Source organism: Myzus persicae, unplaced genomic scaffold (assembly GCF_001856785.1).
Source record: "Myzus persicae strain clone G006 unplaced genomic scaffold, MPER_G0061.0, whole genome shotgun sequence".
Taxonomy (NCBI): domain Eukaryota; kingdom Metazoa; phylum Arthropoda; class Insecta; order Hemiptera; family Aphididae; genus Myzus; species Myzus persicae.
In genome coordinates this window covers 267,029-279,741 of record NW_019103575.1, presented here as the reverse complement: position 1 = coordinate 279,741, position 12,713 = coordinate 267,029, and the positions used below count along the sequence as shown (strand labels likewise).

At 30.7% G+C, this 12,713-nt stretch overlaps 2 protein-coding genes across 4 annotated transcripts; both read left to right on the top strand.

Annotated features, from left to right (window-relative positions):
- Nucleotides 1–4: 4 nt before the first annotated feature.
- On the top strand, nucleotides 5–1,822 carry LOC111034800 (molybdenum cofactor sulfurase-like; the record flags this gene model as incomplete). Its single annotated transcript, XM_022316172.1, has 4 exons — nucleotides 5–113; nucleotides 1,136–1,245; nucleotides 1,367–1,483; nucleotides 1,583–1,822. Coding segments are annotated over 4 exons (534 nt in total), but the record flags the coding sequence as incomplete, so codon positions are not given.
- Nucleotides 1,823–4,653: 2,831 nt separating this feature from the next.
- LOC111034793 (molybdenum cofactor sulfurase-like) lies at nucleotides 4,654–11,599 on the top strand. 3 transcript variants are annotated; one of them, XM_022316163.1, is made up of 7 exons: nucleotides 4,671–4,760; nucleotides 8,173–8,314; nucleotides 8,828–9,060; nucleotides 9,947–10,150; nucleotides 10,817–10,926; nucleotides 11,044–11,160; nucleotides 11,257–11,599. In XM_022316163.1, exons 3-7 carry the CDS (start codon nucleotides 8,838–8,840, stop codon nucleotides 11,452–11,454), a joined length of 852 nt encoding a protein of 283 aa, XP_022171855.1. In that variant the 5' UTR covers nucleotides 4,671–4,760; nucleotides 8,173–8,314; nucleotides 8,828–8,837; the 3' UTR covers nucleotides 11,455–11,599. The 3 variants fall into 3 exon arrangements, with proteins under 3 accessions (XP_022171858.1, XP_022171855.1, XP_022171857.1); XM_022316165.1 differs by having other exon boundaries at nucleotides 4,700–4,760; nucleotides 8,170–8,314; XM_022316166.1 differs by lacking the exon at nucleotides 8,173–8,314 and having other exon boundaries at nucleotides 4,654–4,760.
- The last annotated feature ends 1,114 nt before the right edge of the window (nucleotides 11,600–12,713 follow it).

Sequence of the window (12,713 nt, the reverse complement as noted above, 5' to 3'; positions counted from 1 at the left end):
GGAAGGAATCGACTGTGGAGACGAAGTGGCCGAATGGCTCAGTTGGAACCTCGATCGGCCAGGGTTAAGACTTGTTTGGTGCACCGGCCGCAATGCGTCTCCAAAACAGTATGGTAATAACTAATACATCAACTCGATTTCCAAGTCGAACAAAATGAAAGCATTGAAAATTGACTTACCTAATCATTACACGGAAACGTGCTCGTTCCATTTCATTACATTTTAGTTAGGTTACATCTATATGGTACAGGGTGATTCACCATATATATTATAAGCATGTTCATCCCGCTTTGAACAACAGAAGTTTGTTTCACAAAAGTCTACTTCTTGAGAATAGTGAAAAAAAATTCAAGAAATTGAAAATAATGCTTCGAGTGAATTTGAATAAATTCATCTTTAAATTAAAAAATGGGGGTGAGCATGCTTGTTGACTCGCCCTATTATACAGTCAATATATTCTATTGTTTATAACAAACATACACAAACCTACGCCTATTACCGAATAATATAAAATAAATAATGAAAGTAAATTATTAAAGTGATCAGTCATTGGTGGCGATTAATTATTTTAGCCAAAACATCTTCCATTCTACTGATCGACCTAGTAATGTGATGATACTTTTAAAATTCGTTATTATTTCTACCTACTTAAAATCATTCGGTAAACTTTTCCCAATTTTTTAGGTTTTCAGTTTTTTTTTTTGGATTGAATATTGTAAAGTTTAGGAATTTTCAAATATTGATTATTTGGAATTAAAATCAAAAATCTTAATATGTGGACTGACTGATCTCAAATAGACATAATATAAACAATTTAAGTCCTTTCCTCATGTGTGAAACAAATTTAAAACGTAATTTATGGATATGGAAATTTTTAGTTATATTTTTTTTAACTAAAGGACCTAATATTAATTTTTTGAATTCATGGTATGGCACATTGACCCCGCACTCTAGATCCACTCCTGATTTATACAGACAATATTTATTTTAAAAACTCCAGCTTGAGGAGTATAGTTAAGCTATAAATCCTTTGAAGAAACATTAAACAATAGTAAAGAAATAATAATAATAATAATAATAGATAATCAGGCATTGGACTGATTACAACTATTAATTTTAATTTTATGGACCTTAGGAAAGTTAGATCCAAAGGTAGTGGGTGCTAACGAATGTCAATATCTATTGTCCACGCAACCAACGCTCAAGTGGTTACAGCAAGAAATGGCAAACTCGATAGCGGAAATAGTAAATATAAAAAATCCATTTTATTAATAATATTAAAAAATATATTCATATAATACTACCTAAAATATATTGTAAAATTTGTACTATTGCTAACGACCATAATAATACATCACATTATTAGGATGAAGATAGTCTGTTACTTCGATTCCGAGGTAATTTTTTGATTTCTGGCAACAATCTACCAGCCCACGCCGAATTAACTTGGGACCAGTTGGACATTGGAGGAGTCAAATTTCAAGTACGACAGACCATAATTATTATTATAATATCTATTATATATTTTGTGTATTTCTTTTTACTCGAATTGTGATATCATAATTGTCACATTTTTTCACAGGCCGCTTCGGCTTGCGAAAGGTGCAAAATGGTGAATATCGATCAGGATACATCGGAGAACATTTATAAGCCAATGTCCATATTGTCTCAACACAAGTGGCAAGGCAAAATTGTTTTCGGAATCTATATGAATCGCGAAGATACGGAAAAATGTAAAATACGAGTGGGCCAAAAATGCACTGTCATTAATAAAAAATGATTTGTCAAAGAATATACCTAAATATAATACAATATAATATTATCGTTTGAACTTAAAATTAACAAACTTACAACACGGCAATCTTGTAAATGCCACAGAATAAAATAATCAATCATAACCTAACCTTGCTATGCTCAAATGCATGGGCCCACACAAATTGCCTCCAAAATCTAGATACAGTGTGGCCTTTTTTTTCACTTCAATTTTACACCCAAACTGTAGGGGTAATTAAACTGCCTCCCATATGTCGACAGCATACCCAAATTATATTAAAGTGTAAATTTTTTATTATTATTTAGGTTTGTAAAATCAAAATAAAACCTTGATAAAGTAGTCGAGCAAATACAGGTTACCGTCACATTAAGTCGTGGTATTGGTGGTTAGGTGACAGGAATGGGCTGTCAGAAACTTCTGTTTTTATTATGTGACTCGTCAAACCATGAAAAATGTCAATCAAAAAGTACTGACCTAGAATCGGTGCAGGAGGCGCATGAACTTAATCCACGCTCGACCATCGCCCTTGTTTTTAGAGAATCCACATTTTCCTAGTTTTTTTTTATAAAAATTGATCACCCTATATTTTTTATCAGATTGCGATAAAAAATTGCACCCATTTTGTAAAAATATTTACAATCTTTTTTTATATTCGAAGGGTCGAAATGTCAAATAAATGGAAATGTAAATAGTTATTATAGGTAATATTATAAATAATAACACCTATTTTGAATAGGTACTATACTATCATATTACATATTATTATACACGCTACGCTAGTCTTAAATACCTAAATAATATTATAGTGACTATTGTATTATATTTAATTATAGATTTGTTCATAAATTTCTGTTTCATAGCTCAAACCCATTGGGCATCATAGGAAACAATATTAAATCTGTAAAATGGCTTCTAGTGTTTTGATTAAAAAAAATCATTAAATTATCTTCAGAACACCCTTAAGTAGTACAAAAAATCTCAAGAGTTTGAAAATATGGCCTTAAAGTATATTTAAAAATTTAAAAATCAGATTTTGAATAACTGCATTATTGAAGAAAAAATTGGGTGAGCATACTTGGTGGATCACTCGGTATATAATATACAGTTTTTTCTATCATCTAGTGCACATGTGTAATGAACAATGTACCACCTTGATCAGCGCCCTCAAATGTGGACTCCGGAACTACAACCACATCCTGTCTATTATTAGTATAAGGTCTATGGTAAAACCTAAAAATTAAATTTGTTCATATATCAGCTTTTGGCTTTCAACCACAGATGTGTTAAAAGATGTACCGTAAAGGAGGGCTCGCCATCAGGACAAAAACCGGTTTTTTGTCGTTTTACCAATAAGCTTTAAACAAGAACACATTTTTTAACTTTCTTAACAAAAAATGTAATTAAATTAAAAAATTAAATATAGGTAGTAATTGTCTCTGTAAATCTAATAAAAGAACAGATTTAAGATACATTTATTGTCTCAGAAGATATTATCGCAATGAGTAAATCCTTGTCGAGAAATAATCCACGGAAAAAAGTCACATTAAAATAAATATACATATAAACAAATTAAATTAATATGTTATATTGTTATTTTTAATTTTGAACACAGTCGGTTATAATATTAAGTTATTCAAATATTTAATGTTTAATTTTTTATACACAGGTTTTGTTGTTATTTATTATAAGTTATGATAACAACACCACGTTTAAAGATATCTTTACAACATTGTACAACGTATTAAAACATTTTTCGTTGATATAGTGCAGTAATTAGTAATACCAAGTAATATATGATACACAAAAATAATAAACGATATACGTAACGTATGGTGCTACTGCAATGAAATTAAAATGTAAAAAACAAATGTCAATTTTAGAAGAATAAAATAAATCAAAAACAGATCAATAAAAACGTATTGTGTGTACTACTGCAGTTAAACATTCTGGTAATGTTGTACTGTCTTCTTCTTTGATTTCAAACATTTCCTTCCAAACAGAGATTTTTCAATATTTTTGGTTTTCTTTATAATGTGGTAATTTTCTTTTATTGCTTAATAAACCAGACTGCTGTGCCAACTTAGTTTCATGTGCAGCGATTTCTAATCTCATTTTGGTTATCAAGACCCAAATACTTGAATGCTTAGAATATTAAATACACATTGTAAAATCAATACATTCATTACCTTCTATAGAATACTATTGCTATTATTGTAAAGTTAATAATATAATTAACAAAACCTAACATACATATTTTTTTTTTTAAATAAATAAATTGGATTTTTCCTTGACTTTTTTTCCTATATTCCCTGTATTTTATGGGAATATATTTTTCTACCCTAATACGATTGGTAATATTTTATAATTTACCTCAGTTCTGAACATACATTTTACAGTAAATACAAGTAGGTACCTATTTTAAATCTGGGTAAGACTTGTTGCACACTTGTTGTACATCCTCCGCCAAATAATACCAAATGTTAACAACAGTAATTTAACTGTTAATAAAAATATAATGTTTAGAAAAAAATGTTGTTTACACTGTATTTCAGTAACATGTATTTGTATTATTAAGATTTGAATTTTCTAAGCCGTATATTATGATATATTTATACACCAGGGGCCTATATTCAAATATTTAATTAACTATATTTTATTTTTTATTTATTATTTAACAATATCACAATTATAATTTATAATTTAGTTAAATATTAAAAATCAAAGTACGAAATTATCTTAGTTCGGTTTGTTCTAAATTCTACCCTATAGAATTTAAATCAATACAATTATTACTGTGTAAATTAAAAGGATCTCTCTGTATACGCGAATATTTTTCAATTGCTTCAATCCCACTTATTATTTCCAGATCAGAATAATAGCGCAGTGTTTCGATATAAAACCTTGAGTAGTTTGAAATCGGTAGTAAACAATATTACACGTTCGATGCAAAATACTACAGTTCAAACGTCTATACATTGCAGAATTGGTAAGATGGGCACACGTTTACTAAATTTATATCCGAAAAAAATATTGTTACTTGAATTAAAATTGTTTTGTTGTTTTTGGTGATTACTAAATGTTTCAATTTCTGAATGTAAAAGCGTAGGTTTTTATTGATTGAAAATTCGTTTATTATTTTAATCATCGTGAACGAAACCATTAGAATTAAACAATTAGAATTAAATATAATTGTATATTTGTATAAGTAGGTAGGTATGCTCTGAGTTTAAAATAAATTTATAAGAAGTTATTTGATTTTCATGAATCTATAAAACTATAGGTACTTCTCTGTAACATCATATAACAAGTAAGTTGTAAACGTAAAAGTTTATTTTAATTAAAACGTCATGTCTACGACATGAAAATTACCTGCTTTAAGTCAATAAACCGCAAAATAAACTGTAGTGTTACTAATTTAAAATTAGTAATTTAATATTCGTTCGAGGAGGGAGCAAGTTCAATAATCAGTACCGCAACTAGGTTTTGTGCGGGCCTGATGCGAAAAATGTTACCGTTGGTACTAATATAATACAAATAATAAAATTATGTAAAAGTTTTATTTACGCCATTACTTCTACATGACCAATAAGGAACCAGCCTTTATAACTGCACTTGTTTTTGTTATGTAATATCTTGTGATTACTGATTTGAATAGTATACATACTTACATTTAAAAAACAGCAGATATTAGGTAGGTACGAGAAATAAAATGCCCATATTTTTGCAAAATCAAGTGTTTTATCAGCACTTACTCTCCTGCACATTAAAATTATTTTAGCCAGAAATTAACCCGAGTATTAAATAAATCCAAAAAAAGTATGAACCTATTTAATGACTACCTAGTTTATTTGCATTGTTCAAATGTTCCCCATTTATAGGAACACTGGAAGTGATTACAGTCATGTAATTAGAAAATTATGTATATACGTAATTGGTATGGTAATAATAGTAAAATTTAATTGTATACTGTAACTTTAGTGTTTGGTACAGATGTCTTCAGTCAAAAATTGATATTTTTGGCTAATGCCTAATAGTATGATTAGAATCAAACATTTGTGCATTTTCATATTTTTTTTTGGTACAGATCAGGTAAATCAAGACTAGCTCACTATCAGTGAAATTTATTGAAGTTTAAACATTTTAAGTCACATTATATTACGTACAAAACACGTATGTCTATAGTGAAGAGCCAGGAGGACGTCGTACCCAGATGTTGTTTCATCTTACACATCACAATATACGACATGACAAATTTTCGTTGACTAGTTTCAATGGTCAAATTACTCCAATGTCAAAACTAACAGCATACTATTGAAACTAGTAAACGAACATTTACTATATCGTACGTTTGTGAGATATGGAGACACATGCGGGTGTGACATCCACTTAAGAGTTGAGGATCTAACAAGATCGATAATTTTAAAATGGTCTTTTTACCTCAGTAAAATTAAGATTTTATCAAACAACAAGTATTGTTATTTATTAATTTCAAACAATGCGTCTGTTGTTTTATTTTATTGAACAGGTTATGAGCTTATCTTAATATTTTATATTTTGCTCAAACAAAATAAAATGTAGAGATCATTTTAAATGCATGCCTTGCTGAAATTTAATGATAAACATAGCGTAAGTCATATAAAACAAAAATCCAACCAAATAGCTTAAAAACCACAAAACATTGATTTAAATATCTACATGATAGTTAACATGTTAACATAAAATTAGATACATTAAATATTAAATTTGACTAATTATCGCAGCCAAGACATTGTTGTTTTCTTTTTTTCAAAATATTTATTTTTCTTTTCAAATTTTTTTTTAGGATTTCTAAGGATTTTTTAGGATCTATGACATAAATTCAAATTATTAAGTGTGATAATTAGTTCGTGATTTAAATCGTGATAATAGAGAGCGACAGCGTCTTTTTCCACAGCTGTGAGTCTCATCTCATCTTCAAACTTTAATCATTTCGGCATAAGTCGATGGGCAACCTGCATATCTTAAATCGTGCTGAGAACTATAGTACGCGAAGTGAAAAGTGAGCAGCGTTTTCTCAGTAACGCTTATAGTAGGTACGAGTAGTATATGGCCCAATCCGAAAAAAACGCCACTGGGGCTTCACTTTTCACCTCACTTGCTATAGGCGTTTTTGATTTGAGCCATTGATCCCATACACCAAAAATCAAATATGAATATGATATTAGTATACCTATGAGGCCATATACAAATACATCAAATTATTATTTATTTATTATTTTTTAAGCTTTGCACTAAAAACATTATTAATATTTAATACAGCATTTGTATTGAATATTTAAACATATCTAACTTAAATAGGTTTATTTTCTTTTGATGATGCCCTCCCCCCCCTCCATTTAAGTATAAAACCTGGCCAAAGAATGCAATGCATACCTTGCGTCCCCTATTATGGCCTCACCAAGGCACACAATAAAATATATTGTGGACAATAATACATTGGTAATATAAATTATGTGCTTTAACTAAATCTTTGAATAAAAAACATAAGCGTTTTGTTATATTAGGTAATGGAAAAGCAATTTAACAAAAATACACAAAAAACTATAGGTGAAGCCGAAAATAATATTTTTAATAATTTCCCGATGTATATTATTACATTTATCATTTATGTCACAAATATGAAATATTAAAAGTGTAAATGAGTGTAACGAGGTTAGTAGATTTTTACTTCATAATCAATAGTACCTATATTATGAATAACAATTTAGCATATACTTAGACTTAGATATGTTGACAGTGAAGTGTTGACTGTTGATTATAATGTTCTTATTAGTAAGTAGGTAATTATATTGACATGGTTGAAATATGCAATATTTAAGGATTAAATCGACATTAAGTACCTAGGTATCTAAAGACATTATTAGTCTTAAATACCTATTGGAGGTTATAATGAAATTAATAAAATAATAATATGTGTTTATCAAAATATATTATAATGTCTGATAATGTATTTTAATATCGTATTTCAATAATATTTATTTTTATAATTAATTCAAGATGGCGAAACTGAAACTCGATAAGTGGGATGGGGAGGAGGAAATTCATTTTTTAATACGACACTTGATACGGCACACACTCTTCAACCCATGTACCTATTAATCAATTCATTATTTTTTTTTACAGCCCAGTTATATACATTTTTACTTTAATTTAAAGATTAATTTTCGTTTGCATGTAATAGTTAATTGATAATACAACAAATACTTTAAAAAATAACCAAGGCCCACCTATTCCCAGGGATGGAGAGACAATTCTTTAGGTATTATGTATGATATCTATTTACAATAATTGTGTTTTGTGTTAATTGTTGTTTTCATAAAACATATATCACACAATATTCAAATCATTATCGTTAGCAGATAAACAACGTAGCCAGTAGTCACAGTATATCTACCAGTCGAACGAATCGGACGTTGATACACTTTACAATACGCTTTTTGAACAATTTTGGTAGAGCAATCCGGTCAAACCCGTCGACAGGCAACAGAACACAGTCGACGAGTAATGAGCTATTATTAATTAATTGGAATAAATTCGAACACTGCTTGCAGGAGCGTGACCAGGACTTTTGTTTTGAGGGTGGTTTTAATCTTTTTAAGTATAATATATTTTCTTTATTTTATTAAGGTTAAAAAATTTAAAAAGTCAATTTGGAGGGGGGTTGAACAACCATAATCACCTCCTGGGAACGCCACTGCCTGTTTGAGAACAGACATATTTTGTTATAAAATAATAAAAAAATTGACCCATCGCCTAAATTCCCAAAACATCGTTTCCTGGTTATCCTATACATCTTTTATAAAAAATATAAGGAGTAAACGTTTTCTAAATAATTCTTACAGTTTAAAACTCTTAAAATGTTAAATCTTAAAGACGATGGCCGATTATTCTCCTCTTCCTCAAAAACTGCAATACTTAAATGGACGTCTTTCGTATCACCACTTATCTACTTGGGTCAAATATACCTGTATATTGTATACATCAATTGGATTTTGTTTTCATCAAACTGTGCAGGTACAATACGATGGATCTACACGTGTCAAGGATTTTCGTTTATCCGATCAAATCTTGCGGAGCATACGAAACGAAGGAATGGCTATTGGAACCATACGGGTTTCAATACGACCGAAGCTGGGCTGTGGTCAGTGAGGCGGGAATGTGTATGACGCAAATGGAAGAGCCAAAACTCTGTCTGGTGAAGCCGTATATCGATTTGCAAAGAGGAACCATGACTCTGGTATATGCAGGTAAGACATTGACACAGACGTAGTCCGTGTGAGCATACGTAAAAAATAATTTAATGATACTTAACATCGACGATACAGAGCGGAATCGCAGTTGTTATTTGTATTCTGACGTTTTTTTTCTTTTAACGAACAAACCCATGTGATGTTACAGCATCCTGATAAAAGTAATATTAAAAATTTAATATAATATCTTATTAATGAATAGAACCTAATAAAGCTGACATATCGTATTATTACACTTACCCATAAATAATATTAGAGAAGGTAAACTTGTAAATGCAGCAGTGCCGGGGTCCCTGTCCTAATGGAAAGGTAAATAAGTTGCCTTAATAATTTTATACTAAATGGTTGAAAATATTTAACCACTAATTTTTCAAGCAACCTATTATAACAGCGGACATGATTTTGACGAGGGCAACTGCACGGTCTAGACCGGACACGGTGGCGTATAATGGAATGCCCCCTTAAAATACCTTTAGGTATATGCAACGTGACTACAATTTAATATTATGACATCACAGTTATTGACAATATTGTAATTTGAAATATCTACATTCACAATCAGGGTCTGATTAAGGAGTTGGTCATCAGTAGGCTAGGGTTGATTTGGCGCCACTACAAATTTTCCAAGTACCTACGTAGAGGGTGGGGCGCCCCCAATTTAACCAAGGCTGTAGTCTACTCAGCCTATTGGTTAATCAGGCCCTCTTCACAATCGTAACCAAATTTCAAAAAACCTCTAATCAGAGCCAAGCGTGTAAAAATGACTCACAATGTTTATTGATGAAAGAATTATAACTTAAATTGGACCATTTATTAGTACCGAAATAATATTATTGTCTATCGCTATTTGATTTGAAAAAAAAATGTTTCCATTTCTATTCAGAAAACAAAGACGAAGTTCCGATGGAAGTTCCATTGGATACGAAACTCGATGCGACCAAGAGAACGGGAAAAATTTGTTGGGGTGGATCTTTGGAAGGAATCGACTGTGGAGACGAAGTGGCCGAATGGCTCAGTTGGAACCTCGATCGGCCAGGGTTAAGACTTGTTTGGTGCACCGGCCGCAATGTGTCTCCGAAACATTATGGTAATAACTAATACATCAACTCGATTTCCAAGTCGAACAATATGAAAGCATTGAAAATTGACTTACCTAATCATTAAGTAAATTATTAAGGGGATTGGTGGCGATAAATTATTTTAGCCAAAACATTGTCCATTCTATTGACGGACCTATAGTATTGCGTTGATACTTTTGAAATTCGTTATTATGTCTACTTGAAATCAGTCGGTCCACTTTTCCCAATTTTTTAGGTTTTCAGTTTTTTTTTTTTGGATTGAATATTGTAAAGTTTAGGAATTTTCAAATATTGATTATTCGGAATTAAAATCAAAAATCTTAAAATGTGGATTGACTGATACTGATCTCAAGTAGACCTAATTTTATACAATTTAAGTCCGAAAAAAAATTTAAAACTTAATTTAAGCAAATGTTAATTTTTTTTAATTAATTAAAGGGCCTAATAAAAATGTTTTGGATTCGTGGCATGGAACATTGACCCCTTTCCCTGGAACCACTCCTGATTAGACACACAATAGTTTTCCCAAAAACTACAGCATAATCTATACATCATTTGATGGAACACTAAAAAAACCGTATAGGAAATAATAATAATAATAATAATAATAGATAATAAGACATTGTTACTGATTACTACGTACCTACAATTAATTTTAATTTTATGAACTTTAGGAAGGTTAGATCCAAAGGTAATAGGTAATAACCTATGTCAATATCTATTGTCCACGCAACCAACGCTCAAATGGTTACAGCAAGAAATGGCAAACTCGATAGCGGAAATAGTAAATTTATAAAATACATTTTATTAATAATATTATGTACCTAGGTACCTAAGATATATTGTAACATTTTAAATTTGTACTATTGCTAACGACCATAATAATACATCACATTATTAGGATGAAGATAGTCTGTTACTTCGATTCCGAGGTAACTTTTTGATTTCTGGCAACAATCTACCAGCCCACGCCGAATTAACTTGGGACCAGTTGGACATTGGAGGAGTCAAATTGCAAGTACGACAGACAATAATAATAATCATTAAAATATTATATATTTCTTTTTACTCGCATTGTGGTATCATAATTCATAATTGTCATATTTTTCTACAGTTCGATTCGGCTTGTGAAAGATGCAAAATGGTAAATATCGATCAGGATACATCGGAGAATATTTATAAACCAATGTCCATATTGTCCCAACACAAGTGGCAAGGCAAAATCGTTTTCGGAATCTATATGAATCGCAAAGATACGGAAAAATGTAAAATACGAGTGGGCCAAAAGTGCACTGTCATTAATAAAAAATGATTTGTCATAGGATTTATCTATGTACTCGTATAATATAAATATCGTTTGAACTTAAAATGAACAAACTTACAACACGGCAATCTTGTAAATGCCACAGAATAATTAATCATGATAATGGAATAAAAAAGTATTTTTTCTTAAATTATTTATTATTAGAAATATCATTACTATCAGTATATTGTAACCCACGAAACCTGAACATGTGGTCATTAGAAAGATTGCTACGTTTAAATTGGCGAGCGCACACGAATCGCCTCTAAAATATAGTTATGGCGTGGCCTTTTTTTCACTACAATTGTACACACAAAGTGTGAGGGTTATCTAATTACGGGTTTTCGGAAACTTCCGGATTTTCACGTTTATAGCTATAATGTGACTTATCAAACCATGGAAAATGTCTATCAAAAAGTACTGACCCGGAATCGGTGGAAGCGCGTGAATTTAATCCACGCTCGGCCATCGCCCTCCTCATCAACAGCAAAATTCGTCGTGATTTCCAAAAAAACTTTAAAAAATAATTAAACAATTCTTTAAGGTATTTTATTTTAGAGAAGCCAACATTTTCCAGTTTTTTTTTATTATAAATTGATCAGCCTTTATTTTTTACCCGATTTCGATGAGCAGTAGATTGCAGCCATTTTGTAAAGAAAGTAATTTAACTAATAACTAATAAGATAAAATATTACGAAGGAAACATTTGGCAACAGCTCACATACGTTGAATATTGAAATGTATGACGTTGAATGGTATGCGAGAACTCAAAATCTAAATATACCTATGGGGTATCCGTTGACTGTCCTGGCTTCTGCTTAATTCGAGGTTTAGGGCGCTCTCAGGGGAGTTACAACAGTTTAATACGAGATGTTACCATTTAGGGGTCGTCAAATTTACAACTGATAGTGTCATAGTGATTTACCTGCAGACGAGCAGCCTATAGCCGTTAATTCGTGTCGGGAAAAATGAGACATACTCGGATGTTTACTGAAATGACCAACCACGACCCGATCACATTCGGAGCTCGCAACTTAAGCTATATCCTAATTAAATCCGGGAAAAATTAAATACCTTTGCTAGAAAATTATTATTTATCCAATAGTTTTAAATATGTCACTAACAGATACACAACTAAAGTTGTTGATTTTCGAAAACGGCGAAAAATTATTATGGTACATAATTGTATTTAATCTATGCATTTTTTAAACCTCTATAAACTCTACAATATTAATTGTTAATCAAATATCTTATCTTGTGGTTATACG